The sequence below is a fragment of the Dermochelys coriacea genome, chromosome 2 (genome assembly GCF_009764565.3).
Source record: "Dermochelys coriacea isolate rDerCor1 chromosome 2, rDerCor1.pri.v4, whole genome shotgun sequence".
NCBI lineage: Eukaryota > Metazoa > Chordata > Testudines > Dermochelyidae > Dermochelys > Dermochelys coriacea.
The window spans coordinates 232,575,475-232,588,717 of NC_050069.1; the positions used below are offsets into that span (position 1 = coordinate 232,575,475).

General features: G+C 38.2%; 1 protein-coding gene across 1 annotated transcript in view; it reads left to right on the forward strand.

Annotated features, from left to right (window-relative positions):
- Positions 1–13,243, forward strand: part of MALRD1 (MAM and LDL receptor class A domain containing 1) — a 481,748-nt gene that overhangs the window by 302,937 nt on the left and 165,568 nt on the right. Inside the window, 1 exon segment of the mRNA XM_043509412.1 lies at positions 1,470–1,627. Coding sequence (XP_043365347.1) covers positions 1,470–1,627 — 158 coding nt within the window.

Consider the following 13,243-nt stretch of genomic DNA (forward strand, 5'->3'; position numbering starts at 1 on the left):
CTTCTCTTTCTTTTGGCTTTTTAAAAGTCATAAGAACAGCCATACAGGGTCAGAACAAAGGTCCATCTAGCCTAGTATCCTGTCTTCTAACAGTGGCCAATGCCAGGTGCCCCAGAGGGAATGAACAGAACAGGTAATCATCAAGTGATCCATACCCTGTCACTCATTCCCAGCTTCTGGCAAACAAAGGTTAGGGACACCATCCCTGGGAAAATACGTTACTGGTGTTAAATTTTTAATATCTGCCTGATCTCATATAGAAATAAATATTTTTCCCACCATAATATTATGGCAAACATCTATAATGCAAGAGATCCCGAGAAAAGTTGAAGTCAGTTCTAAATGATGAAACCACCTCACTCAAATGGATTTGTATCCCTAGTTTAAATATAAAATGCAATATTTATGCAGTTATAAATTGATCAACAATGTACTGTTTATACTATGATTGTTTATTTGAATTCCAACTATATTGTTAGCATCATAGCAAAAAAAAGATTGAATATGAAATCTTGCTGTGTTTATTATGCTTTGTGATTGAAATATCTATCTGATTGGTTTTCATCATGCGAAAGAAATGCAGAACTGAAATGCTACCTCATCTCCTGAAAATGTTATTTAAGTATCAATATTTATTTGGGATCTTTTGGGGACTTAATCTGAAATGCAGGATAATCCTTTTGTACTGAAGAGTACAGATGGTCTGAACTAGTCTGATTCACTATGGACACCTATAGATCCACACAGATGCAAAGGACTTGAGGGTTGGTTGGTCCCTTTGCCTACCAGAGCTAGCTTTGAGCTGGTGTGACCTGGTGTTTTGGAGACCATCTTTCATAAAAGACTCACCCGCAGATTTATCAGTGTTGCATGATGTGACTTGTTTACAGAATTGCCACCTGTTAGAAATGGTTCCTTCAGGAGTTATGACCTTACCAGTAGCAATTCTACTTTAAAATGAAATAATAAAGCTATTGGAAGCCCACCGATAAAGCTCAGTAAAGAGATATGGGGCCAGATTCTCAGCCAGTATGAGAGCTAGCAGAAGGGTTTATGCCTGCTTATTCTGGTAGAAATGAGACGGGAGGGGGTGGGAGGCAAGATTGCTGCATTGGAAAACATCTGTAATTCTGCTATTTAACATGGCCTGAAAAACACATAGTGCTCTTGGAAAAGAGGATGTGGCCAGGATGGCTGAAAAATGTGTCAGTTCACCATCTCATCTTAGAAACTGCTCCCAACAGAATTCCTGTGTATCCCCAGTGAAAAGTTAACTTGTTCCCACCCACTTCCTAGTGTAACATGGGCTTTGCTTTTTCCTCTTCCCATCTCCCAGTCTTATTTGCATGCAATGGATTTGGCTGATACAGGGTGTGCATTAGGGGGTATACTTTACATTTTCTGCATTAGTTCTGCTGAGTTTTTAAAGACTAAAACAGTTCTTCATAACATGTAACTCTTGATTCTAGGAGCGTTCCTATATCTTGAAGCTACACCAGTAGGCCTAAGAGGTGAAAAAGCCCATGTGAAGAGCTTCAGGTGGAAAGAGTCAGGCACAGCTTGTATGATGAGTTTTTGGTACTACACGTCCTCAAAAGTCACAGGGGACATTCAGGTTCTCATTAAGGTAATGATCAAATAATTTTTTCTATTTGAATGTGCTGATACTTATACTGTCTGTAAGACTGTATGGTTCCAGCTGAGAATGATTCTACACACTTTCCACTGGTTCAGCTGGTAAGTGGCTTCTCTTCAGTTCTGTTGTTTGTGGATCAATGGGGACTCGCTGTTCATGACTTCCAAACCCAGTTTAGCCCAGCATTGTGCCTTTCATACAGTACCATACACTGTATGCTAATCTCTTTAACTTGCTTCACAAAACCACTCTTCTGACCCAAAATGTCTCCCCTAAAAAGCCATAGAGAACTGTTAGAAACCCTCTCCCCACTACTATGAAAGCCACATAGATAGAATTTACCTCTTACACCAAAAGGTCTAAATAATCCATTAAACCAGATCTCCCTTTCTTTTACTTTGCCTCTGAGTTCACTGTCCTTAATGCTGCTTTTCTTTTGATATATCAAACCTCTGTTGTCTTTGATACTTTCCATGTCAGAGCAATTTTAACTTTTCATTTGATTCCCTTTTCATTGATAGCCATGTGTAGCCTTGTGGATCTGATGTGTTGACATCCATGAATAGAATGAATTCAGCAGCCAGCACAAAGAAAGAGAAAATGTAAAAAGTATGCCCTGGTTGGCATATTTCATTCTATTTACACAAATGCAAGGACATGCACATGTATATGTGCATGCGCGCGCGCGCGCGCGCGCACACACACACACAAAATATACAATAACTTTAGTTTTAGAAATGGCATTTATTTTCACAAGTTAGGGGATGATGTCATAACACATAAGTGGTGCAACCAAAAGTTTATTGAATAAAAGTCATCCAATAACAAATAAAGACTGATGCCCTTCCTCCAGCTTGCTGTTATATTTATTGCTATGGAAGAGATGTATTACAGTGAAAAAGCAAGTTGACAGTCAAAATGCTGATTATTAACAAAATATAGAAAAATATCTTTGATGCTATATAAATACGTTTCAACTCTTTGTAGATTATAAACCACTAAAAGTATTTCACTACTATGAATCTATGTAGTTCTACTTATAAGTGCAATCACAAATCATCCCATGTGTGAGTGTGTGCGCACGTGCAGTATATTAGTAATAAAAATACAATTTTAAATCAATCGGGCCATATATTTGCCATCTGGCTGTTACAATCTCTCCCTGCAGGAGAGGGAGACTATGCCTAATAAAGATCAGGACAGAATTCATTTTGGGGAACTTCATGACATCTCTGATTTCCAATGAACACGTTATCTTAACTCTTTATTTTAAATTACATCCTGCCCTTGAAAATAATCTACAGCAAATTCTTACTCTGATAACCTGTGTATTATACAAATGATTCAAATCCCTGAAAGTTAAAACACTTCAGTGGACTCTAACATCTGGACATATTACCCAGAGTAAGTCTGTCTGAACTAAACAAAAGAATGGGCCTTTGGTAGTCATTAGCAGATTTTTTTTCTTGGATTAGTCCAAACACATACAAGTAAGAGGTGACTGATCTTCAACTAGCTGTTTAGTTTAATGGATCATGAGATAAATTTATACAGCTATTTACCAGAAGAGATCGAATCCATAAATCAAACAGTGAGGTGAAGACTAGAAATTCCGATTATTGATGTGTTTCTAAAATTACTCTTCAATGGTAATCCAGTCATAGGTAAAGGCAGAAAGATCCTGGTGTTTAGAATGAATGAAGTACAATGGCAAACACTTACTTCAAGTCAGTGTTTGCTTTGTGTTCTAATCTTTTTTAAAAAAAGGAGTACTTGTGGCACCTTAGAGACTAACAAATTTATCTCTAAGGTGCCACAAGTACTCCTTTTTTTTTTGCGAATACAGACTAACACGGCTGCTACTATGAAACTAATCTTTTTAAGTGTTTCAAAGATATTATCTGTGATACCTAAATACTATAGTGATTAACAATATAAAAATGCTTAATAATTAATATTCTTATGTACAAATGACTAATCTTGGTGACAAGTAAATAAGGAATTGTATTATGTATATACACACTGTGATATGAATGTTGATTGCCAAAGTAACTATAACTACAAATACACTACTGTATGAAGGATTTTGCTAGATGTGCAGATGTCTATTTATTTTATGTATATCCCACTTTGATTACATAGAATAAATTCAAAAGGAAAAACAAAAGCAGATTCCTCTACTGATCTTCCAATGGCCCCAATCCTGCTAAGTGATCTATGCAGGTGGACTCTGCGGGGGGGAGGGATAGCTCAGTGGTTTGCTAAACCCAGGGCTGTGAGTTGAATCCTTGAGGGGGCCATTTAGGGATCTGGGGCAAAAATTGGGGATTGGTCCTGCTTTGTGCAGGGGGTTGGACTAGATGACCTCCTGAGGTCCCTTTCAACCCTGAAATTCTATGATTGGAGCCAAAGAGGTTTTCCTTTTGAAATGACACAATGTTCTGCAATTTTCTCTTTAAATACTGAACACTTGATTTTTGTTCTACCCCTTTTCTTGTGACTGAGCAGCTGGTGCTCGTTAAAGAGATGTAATATGTACACATTAAATGACTACTTTAACAGTAGGTGAAAAGAGTTGGTAAATGTTGTTGTGTTCATTGTTTTTAGAGTTTGAAATGCAGTTATTTTACATTTGAGATCAGAAACCAAAGGAAGGTCAGCCTTACCCACATGAAAGAAACAGCATTTTGGGGGCATTCTTAGATGCTCTTTACCTGAAGTGCTCTACTTATATTTGGAGCATGCTGTCTTTCTTAAAGGTATTTTTACCATCACTAAAAGAAAAGGAGTACTTGTGGCACCTTAGAGACTAACAAATTTATTAGAGCATAAGCTTTCGTGAGCTACAGCTCACTTAGCTCACGAAAGCTTATGCTCTAATAAATTTGTTAGTCTCTAAGGTGCCAAAAGTACTCCTTTTCTTTTTGCGAATACAGACTAACACGGCTGCTACTCTGAAATTTACCATCACTGTTACCTTAAGCCATACACTAGCATAAAATATCTGATTAGATTTAGCCACACAATTGCTTTTGAAACCATCCCAGTACTATTAAAAATGAGTTTGGAGTCCATGAAACCAACCTCATTTGCTCTAGGATTTTTTAAAGGAAGTAACCATACACTGAAGAACTAACTAGGAAATTTACCCTTCTTCCAACTGAATAAAGGGATTGTTAAAGTTCTCTTTATCTTGAACAGATGATCCTTCCCAAATAGTTCTCTCTGTCTCACACACTCTGTCTCACACACACCATTCCACAGTACTTAAGGAAACACCCTTTCTATAGAGCTTTTTGAATCATCCCCTAGAATGTAATACAGATTTATATCCTTGCTATGGAATTCTTTAGAATGGTTCAAAAACTTATACAAACATCCCTTTCTCTATGTGTTAGAGTATTTTCTGTAGTACCCACTTGGTTTGAAAACTATTCAATTAAGTCATTCTCTCCCTTCCCTCCCTTTTTTAATTAAACCAACTTAAACCATATAGTCATTGCATAAATACCTGTAGGCTATTTTTAAACCATCCCACCCTTCTGTGAGCTGCTGTCTTTTTTCATAATTAATGGCTGAATAATTATGCAAGTTAAAGGCAGTTTGAGTGACAGAAATTTAAGTGAGACCATGACTAGCCCAGTTCTCTGTCCTATAACAAAGTCATGGATTAGAGATGGACAACGAAGAAAAAAATTCACATTGTGGATGGAGTCTCCCAATTCATCTACAGGAAATTAGTCTTCTCCTTCCATTGCTTTGCATATACAAATCCCAACAGCAGTGTTGTAGTCTGAATTTCTACTTAGCAGTATCCAGTCTCGCATAAGGACTGAAGTCTGATCAGCCAGTACCTTGTCTATGAGAAGACAGAGTGGAGTTCCCCATTTTGTTTCAAGCTATTTTAACTACTGCTCCAGTGTAACTTAATTGACTTCATAGGAGTTATTCCTGATTCAGTAGCATTAGCCCCAGACTTATATTAGTATGAGAGCAGATCAAGCCCATAGTATCCTTGTGATTTGTATAGATGATTTATGTTAGCATTAATAGGGGTTATGAACCTTCAGCAAGAGAAGCATATTATTTGTTATATTCCTAAAGTATTATCTTAGATAATGAGGTCAATTTCACATCTGATGTGGGATCACTTCATAGAGAACCTTATGTATTGCTGTCAAGCATAATGAGACTTGTTGTTGGGACTCTCAGTTGCGGAAAATTTCTGTGAAAATTTCTTTCAATTTACTGGGTTTTGTTTTAATGCTCATTGTTATTAAGATAAATCTCTGTGTAGAATCAGAATTATCTCATTGAAATGACACCGATGGGCAATTCAACTAGAAATAGTGTGTGTGCTGCTAATCAAAATCCTCACCATTTATGCAAATGAAAGACATTGACATTATAGCTGTGTTTGAAGACTGCATTATCTACCTTAACAACAAGGAGTTCGGTGGCACCAGCATGCATCTGAAGAAGTGAGGATTTTACCCATGAAAGCTTATGCTCAAATATATCTGTTAGACTTTAAGGTGCCACCGGACTCTTTGTTGTTTTTGTGATACTGACTAACACGGCTACCCCCTGATACTTATTCTCTACCTTGCCATCCATCTAATTTGAGACTGTGAAGTGTTCAGCTGCAGTGCAGCAATCACAACATGCAGATAGATTATTTCCAGGCTGAATCTGAGTGCTACTAATCAGAACATCACTATTGCTTTAAGACGTATCTAAAATGATCTGTGTATGGTTGCAGTAGAATAGGATTAAATGTAAGAAAAACTGACTTTTTGAGGCTAAAGTGTAGGAAGAAAACTCTGAAATATCCCATGCCCAATGTTTTGTACTGCTTTCCCACTCAACACCCAAATATTGATTTATTTTAAAACATGGAGAACATGGGTTCTCTGTTACTATGTAATACGTTTACAACCGAGCTAGAGAAACCATTTTCAAATTGAAGGAAAAACCCAACAATTTTATCTCTGCTTATTTTTGAATAATTGTTTCTTCCTATAGCAAAAACAACTTAAACAGTATTGGAAACAAAATTTGGGCATCACAGTGGAAGAGAAACTACAAATCAAAGAGTTATGTCATTTGCTGCAATGAGTTTTCAGATGCTAGTCTTAATTACATTGAATTAACATAATGTAGTTTAAAGGTTAATTTAGGATCTGAACAAAGCTTTTGGGGCCTCTTCAATGAGTTTGGATCAGTCCCCTTAGAGCAACAGAGAAATGTGCAAGGAAGGTATAAATAGCCATTAGCAGTTACCTCCATTTACTATGGCAAAGCCAATATGCACAGGATCTCATTAGGAATTTCCAGTGGACCTGATTCCTGAACTTGTCATAGGGAATTTATTCCATCCAGTAAATGATCAAAGATGTAGTGACATTTAGGAGGACAAGATATCCAACCCAGCTCATGGCAGCCTAAACAGAGAAAGTCCCATAGATAGTTCCACAGCTATGAACTAGCCAACCCATCGGATTAGTCAGGCATAGGGCCAGCTGTACCCAACAGCCAGAGTCCTGCAGCTGCTAATGGATTAATGTATTGCAGAACTTGTCACCTGGGCACTGCCGCTTATTATCAAGTGTCATAAACTGTCACAAATGTTGATTTTTCAGCTATCAGGAGGAAAGGAGGAGAGAAGAAAAGAAGAAATGTAGAAATGTGCAGCTTAGTTGGCTCTACAGCCCAAAGTCTAGATGACCTGTGGCCTTTCTGAAATCCCAAGATCATTTTTAGTGGAATTAAGTGTACAAAAAAAGTCTGCATAGTAAGAAGTGAAGAGGGAAATCTGAAGGATGGGGGTGTGGCAGATGTCACCTGTGTTTTTAGGTTTTGTAGAACTTAAACTTAAAAATGAAATTTTCACAAATCAGTATCGGTGGCCCCATTTACTTGAGCTGCTTCCCAAGAAAGTATGCAGTTTGATTAAACTACTTATTGGCGCTTACGAGCTTAGAAACAGCCTATGTCATCACACTGACGCTCATTTCTGGCTGCATAGAAAATGGTCAAATCCTTATGTCTGCATGGGTTCATTTCTAACAGCGTATCTGAGCCCTGTGGAGTTGCAGGATAAAAGAGTACATTTTCAAAGAGTAACATAAGGTTTTCACTGATTTGATTTTAATGGGAGTTGTGTAATCAGACAAGTTGAAAGTCCGTGGATAAGGATTTTTACTCCCTCTTCTGAGATACAAGAAATCTTCCCAAATAGATCCCTAAAAAAATCTGGTGCACAAATGCAAAAGTTTGGTAGCAACTTTTTTTATAGCAAGGTTCAGTAGGTTACATTTTCACCTTGGTTTTTCTCTCAACTCCTTAATACTCTGATCATCTCAAATCTGTGTATAGTACTTTTGCTTCATTAGTTCTTTAAAATATTTTTGACCAAAAAAAATCTCCTTTTGTTTTTCATTTTATATACCGGAGAGTCTAGTTACACATAACACAGGTAAGGGCCACATTCTGTCACTCTTATTTATAGTGAGTTGCACATTATTCCCCAAAGGCCAACTTTTCAACCCCCTATTCCCATTGGTGAATCAAAAGTCCTATATAAATCAATTGATCAACTTATACAAGTAACTACTCACTTTTGGGAGTAAGGGGTTGACAGTCTGGTAACCAAGGTAACCTAAACTGAAATCATTGGGGCTACTTGCAAAATAAGAACTACTCAACTTGAGTGAGGGTGGCAGATTCTGACTCTAATAGGGGCTTCACTATTGAATTCATGGGCAAGAAAATGCCCCCTAACTAATCAAATGTACTGACTGAACACAGTATCCAAAACCATATGCAGCTAGCTCGCTTTGCACTTAGTGGGCACTAACTTAAATGGAGTCAGACCAGGGATGAATTTGACACGATTCCAGCACTTTATGAGCAGAACTCCTAGAAAACTGTGATTGAAGCAATGAGTAGTAAATATAAAGATAAGTCAGTGATAATGGGAAAACATTATGTCTTCCAAATTAATTTTCATGACAGGAGCAGAGAAAGGTATGTGAGACTCTGAGCAGGACTGTTATCATTTACTGTATTACATTTTCTCTGATGAATAAGTTAGGAAATTATTTTAGTCTTCCTACTGGTAAATTACCTTAAAGGTAGTTTATTGTGTTCTTAAATTGCAGCCAAATTTAAACATTCATTCAAAACAGTTTGGTGACCTGGAATAATAAATCTTGCAAGTGCAGGATAAAGCAAATTGCTGTTTTGCCAAAGCCTGGAAGGGTCACTACTACATTTGGAAATCTTGTTTGTGAAGACAAAATAGGAAGAAACTGATTGATCAGAGGATTTTATCATTTAAATACCCTTGCATGTTTTGTGAGAAACAGACAAGATCAGAAAAAATTGCTTGCAACTGAATTATTCATCCTTTTGACCTGAGTTCCTTCAGAACTTGGCCCTTTTTTTCTTTTTCTTCTTTTTCTGTCCTGAGGAGGCCATTAGGGTGACCATCAGCACTGAGATTCCATCTCCAATATCCACTTGGACTTCATTGCATGATACTTCAGCTCTGTAATACTGAGTCCCTGGCCTTGATTTACTCCACCATCATAGAGGACTTGTAGAGTCACCCTTGAGGAAATCTGTGTTGTCTGCTTGGCCATCCTTTATCCCAGTAGTTTTGTCATGGAAAGGCAGTATTAAATTGTGTTTCGGACTCTATGGATGGTGGAGCTTTCTCAAGACAGACTTGCTTTGCACAGCACATTTCGGGGTACATTTACAGCCAGTAGGGGTAGCAGCTCTGAAGCCCACTGGCAGAAGCTGGTATATCCCAGGGCTGAATCAAGCCCCGTTCTTTTAAAAATGCAATGTTGGAAATGGAATGATTTTTTATATTATTCTAAAAGGTAGCATGTGAAATAGAATCTGACACTTATTGAAGAAATGAATATATTGTAGAGGCTGTCTCATGCTGATCAGATGCGAGTCCTAGCACACAGTCTAATTCCTCCAGACAAGTATCCCAGTTAGCAAAAAATGAAAATGTCTGTTGCCAAGGATTCCAATTAAGCCCAGCAAGAGTGCAAGAAGCTGTCAAGTCTTCTTCTCTACTTCTTGTTTTCCTTTCTAGCCCCTTTCCTCTTCCCTTCTGATCATGTTCTCAGATAATCTCATCCCACTATTGAAAATTGACTGAAATGAACAGATTATACATTAGCAAAAACTCAGTTAGTGCCAAGGTAGCATTGAAGCCCAATGCATGAAATTAAACAGTTTACCAATTTTATCCACACATTTTTGATACACAGTTTGTGTGGTTTTTTTCAGAGTCCTGGATTTGTTCCATTTCATGGTAGTGATCATTGACTAGTTGACAGACTTAAAACATTGTCCTAGTATGTTTAAAATTATCTTGATTAGTCCAAAAGGACTCAAAGTGGGAGGAGCCCAATTCTACTTACAGAAACTATTTCAATTTCTGGCCTCCAGTTTATAGACTAAAGTAGGTTACGGAGAAGCAATCCTGTTTCTACTTTTGGTGACAATCCAAAGTAATTTACTTTACAAAGATGGCAGGATCTGACCACTTTCCCATTAATTGTATAAAAAGGTCAAATTAGATATTATTCAGGCCTTGTACTTGTGCTTTCCATGATCTATTTGCATACTTCCTTGTAAGTAGGCCACATAGCATTATTTAATGGTAAAATTAAATGTTAACAATGAAAGATGCGTTAGGTAGAAGTGTTGCATCTTTGCAGCTACTAGCTTCCTGCCACAGTGGTGGGAAAGCAAGATTATCAGTAGCAGCATTGAGAAACAGTGTAACATTTCACAAATCTTCCCCACATATTGATTAACCTTTTCCCATCTATTTCTCTATTATTATTATTATTTATTATTATTACATGCATATATATGACACCCATCATGGAGGTATCTGGGCACCATAGAGTCGTGTCTGGTGCACCTAATATAGATAGATTAAGAATTAACACCTGCTATCTATAAGTAGCATGCCAGAAAGGGCCAGACATGGAGGAACCCAGTCAGCAGCTGAACTAGAGGCCCAGGAGTAGAGAACCCCGGGGAGAACAACGTTAAAAATAGAGTTGTTTAATCTTTCCAGAATTTGACTGTTCCCTCTGTCTGGGATATTTGAACTGCATCTCTCTTCCTTCAGAGCCTGAGTCCATCCCTTCTACCTTCAGACTACATTCGGTGCCTTTGGTGATGAAAAGAGAGGTACAGTTCAATGTTCCATGTGTTATCATTGCAATCCCAGCTTACTTTGGAGCAGCAGTGAGCAGAAACTTTTTCTTCCCTATCTTCCTTTCTCTCCAAGCCTCCATCAAGTTGAACTATTGAAATAATTGAGAGAGGAGTGGCTAAACTGAGAGCAGATAAGTAACTCTTCTTTAACAGAGAAGCAGACCAAAGCTCACTGGAAACACACTGTTCTCAAATGTTCTCTGTGCTTTCCTGCCCTCTTTTGCTACTTGGAGAAGTGATTCAAAATATGAGGAATCAACAGCCATTTTTGTCACCAACTGATCAAAAAAAGTTGTGTGAATCACTCACATGGGAGGAAGGTACTCTGCAGGTTTCCACTCCATTTTCCTAGCAAGCAGGATCTCCTGTACCAGGTTCTGTTACAATCCAGTTACTTGTAGTTGACAGCATAGCTTTTGAGTGGCAAGCCCTAAACAAGATGGGATGCTCATACCAAGTAATGGAAATGCTCCTAGCCTCCAGCAAGCTTTCCTCTGTCTTGGCTTACATAAGAGTTTGGACACACATCTGTGGTTGGTGTCAAGAGAGAGACATGAAGACTAGAAAAGAAGGCATTTCAGCTATTTTGGATTTCTCACAGGATGTCTTAGATTTGGGCATAAGATGAACTGTCAGGGACCCACAGACCTTGCTCAGTGTCCTCAGGTAATGAACCCAGCCTCCTGAGTGACTGAAGACTCCAGCAGGCACAGTTTTAAACCCTCAGTCCCTGGCTGCTCAATAGTGTTCCACATCCACAGTCGTGGTGCTGGTCATACTTCCTGTTCCAGCTCTCAGCTCCCTTCTTGCTCCTAGCCTTCACTCTAGATCTGCGCTCCTGCTTTCCTGCTCCTTCTCCCTGGTTCTGCTCCTGGATCCTAGCTCCTGCCCCCACCCTGACTGATACTCTGTCTCTGATCCCTGACTTTTGGTTCCTGGCTCCCAGCTCTGGCTTGCTCCCTGGATTTGTTTTTTGTCTTCTGACCACAACTCTAATCCCTGGCTTGTGGTTTCTGGCTTTCAGCTCTGGCTCTCTCACTGGACTTGGGATTCAGCTTCTAACCACTGCTCAGACCCCTGGCTCTAGACTCCAGCTCTCCCCCTGGACTTGATAACTTGGCTCCTGACTTGGCACCTAGGCCTGGCTATCTCTGTTCCAACCATTAAGCTAGCCTTCCACCCTGACCATTAGTCAAAACCACCCATGGCCCAGTTGCTATATCCCCCTCCCATCATTTCTTCTCAGGTTTCAGCATTATACAGTGTCATAAATGCAGGTATGAAGATCTAACTGGGTTACAAGCCAGGGTAACCACACTTTAAAGGGATTCTTTACTTGCCCATCTTTATTATTTGTATGAGACTTTGTCCATTTGGTTTGGAGAAGACCTCCTTTCCTTATAGCTAGGACAGCTGGGGGCTGACAACACCAATATTTTCAGCTATTCTCTTATTTGCCCCAGCCTTTCCTGGTCCTCTGTTACTTAAGAGGAAATAGAACTGAACATTGCCATGAGTTCTCATTCATGGAACATAAACTCGCAGATAAAGCTAAGGAGTGCCTGATTCTGATCTCATTTACATCAACCTTCTCATTAGTGTAGACAATGGAGTTAGTGCTGATTTAAACTGAGGTAAATGATCTCAGAATCAGGTCTCTCTTTACTTACAAATCAAGAAACAGACACATTTATTTTGTAAAGATGTCCTATTAAAAGACATTACTTCTCATCTCCCATATGATGGATGCAGATGAAATCATCATATTTGAATATGAGTCCAGTAGAATGACGGTTGCTTACTCTACCATTAGTGAACAATTGTATTCTAACTGATTTAGAGTAAAGGTTTGTGGGTTTCAACTAATCAGAGACTAAGTTCACCATAAAAGTACATCTTTCAAATAATAATCTTCTATGATTAGTCTGATTTTTAGCTGAAATTTTTAATATCTCCATTAAAAAAATCTGACATAACAGAAATAAACTCATTGTAATAGAACAGGATTAGTGTCTCAGAATTTGAGACTCAAGATTCATATTTCATAAAGGACTCTATTGTAGGCACTTTAGACTATAATACTACATTTTTTTTCTTTAATTATATAGACCTATAGTTAAATTTGTCTGACACTTCTAAGTAGAAGACTATTTTCCATTACTTATTCCTTTATCAAAGTATAATATATGGGCTGATATTTTCAAAGCTGGGCATCTGCCTCAGGCTGAATTTTTTGGAAAATTTCAGCCAAAACAGCTTAGCCATTTCTGAGAACGAGTTTAGGGCATTATATGTTGTTTTCCCAATATTGAAATTTATTTTTTTTGAGATGCTCTAGTTTGGAGCAAG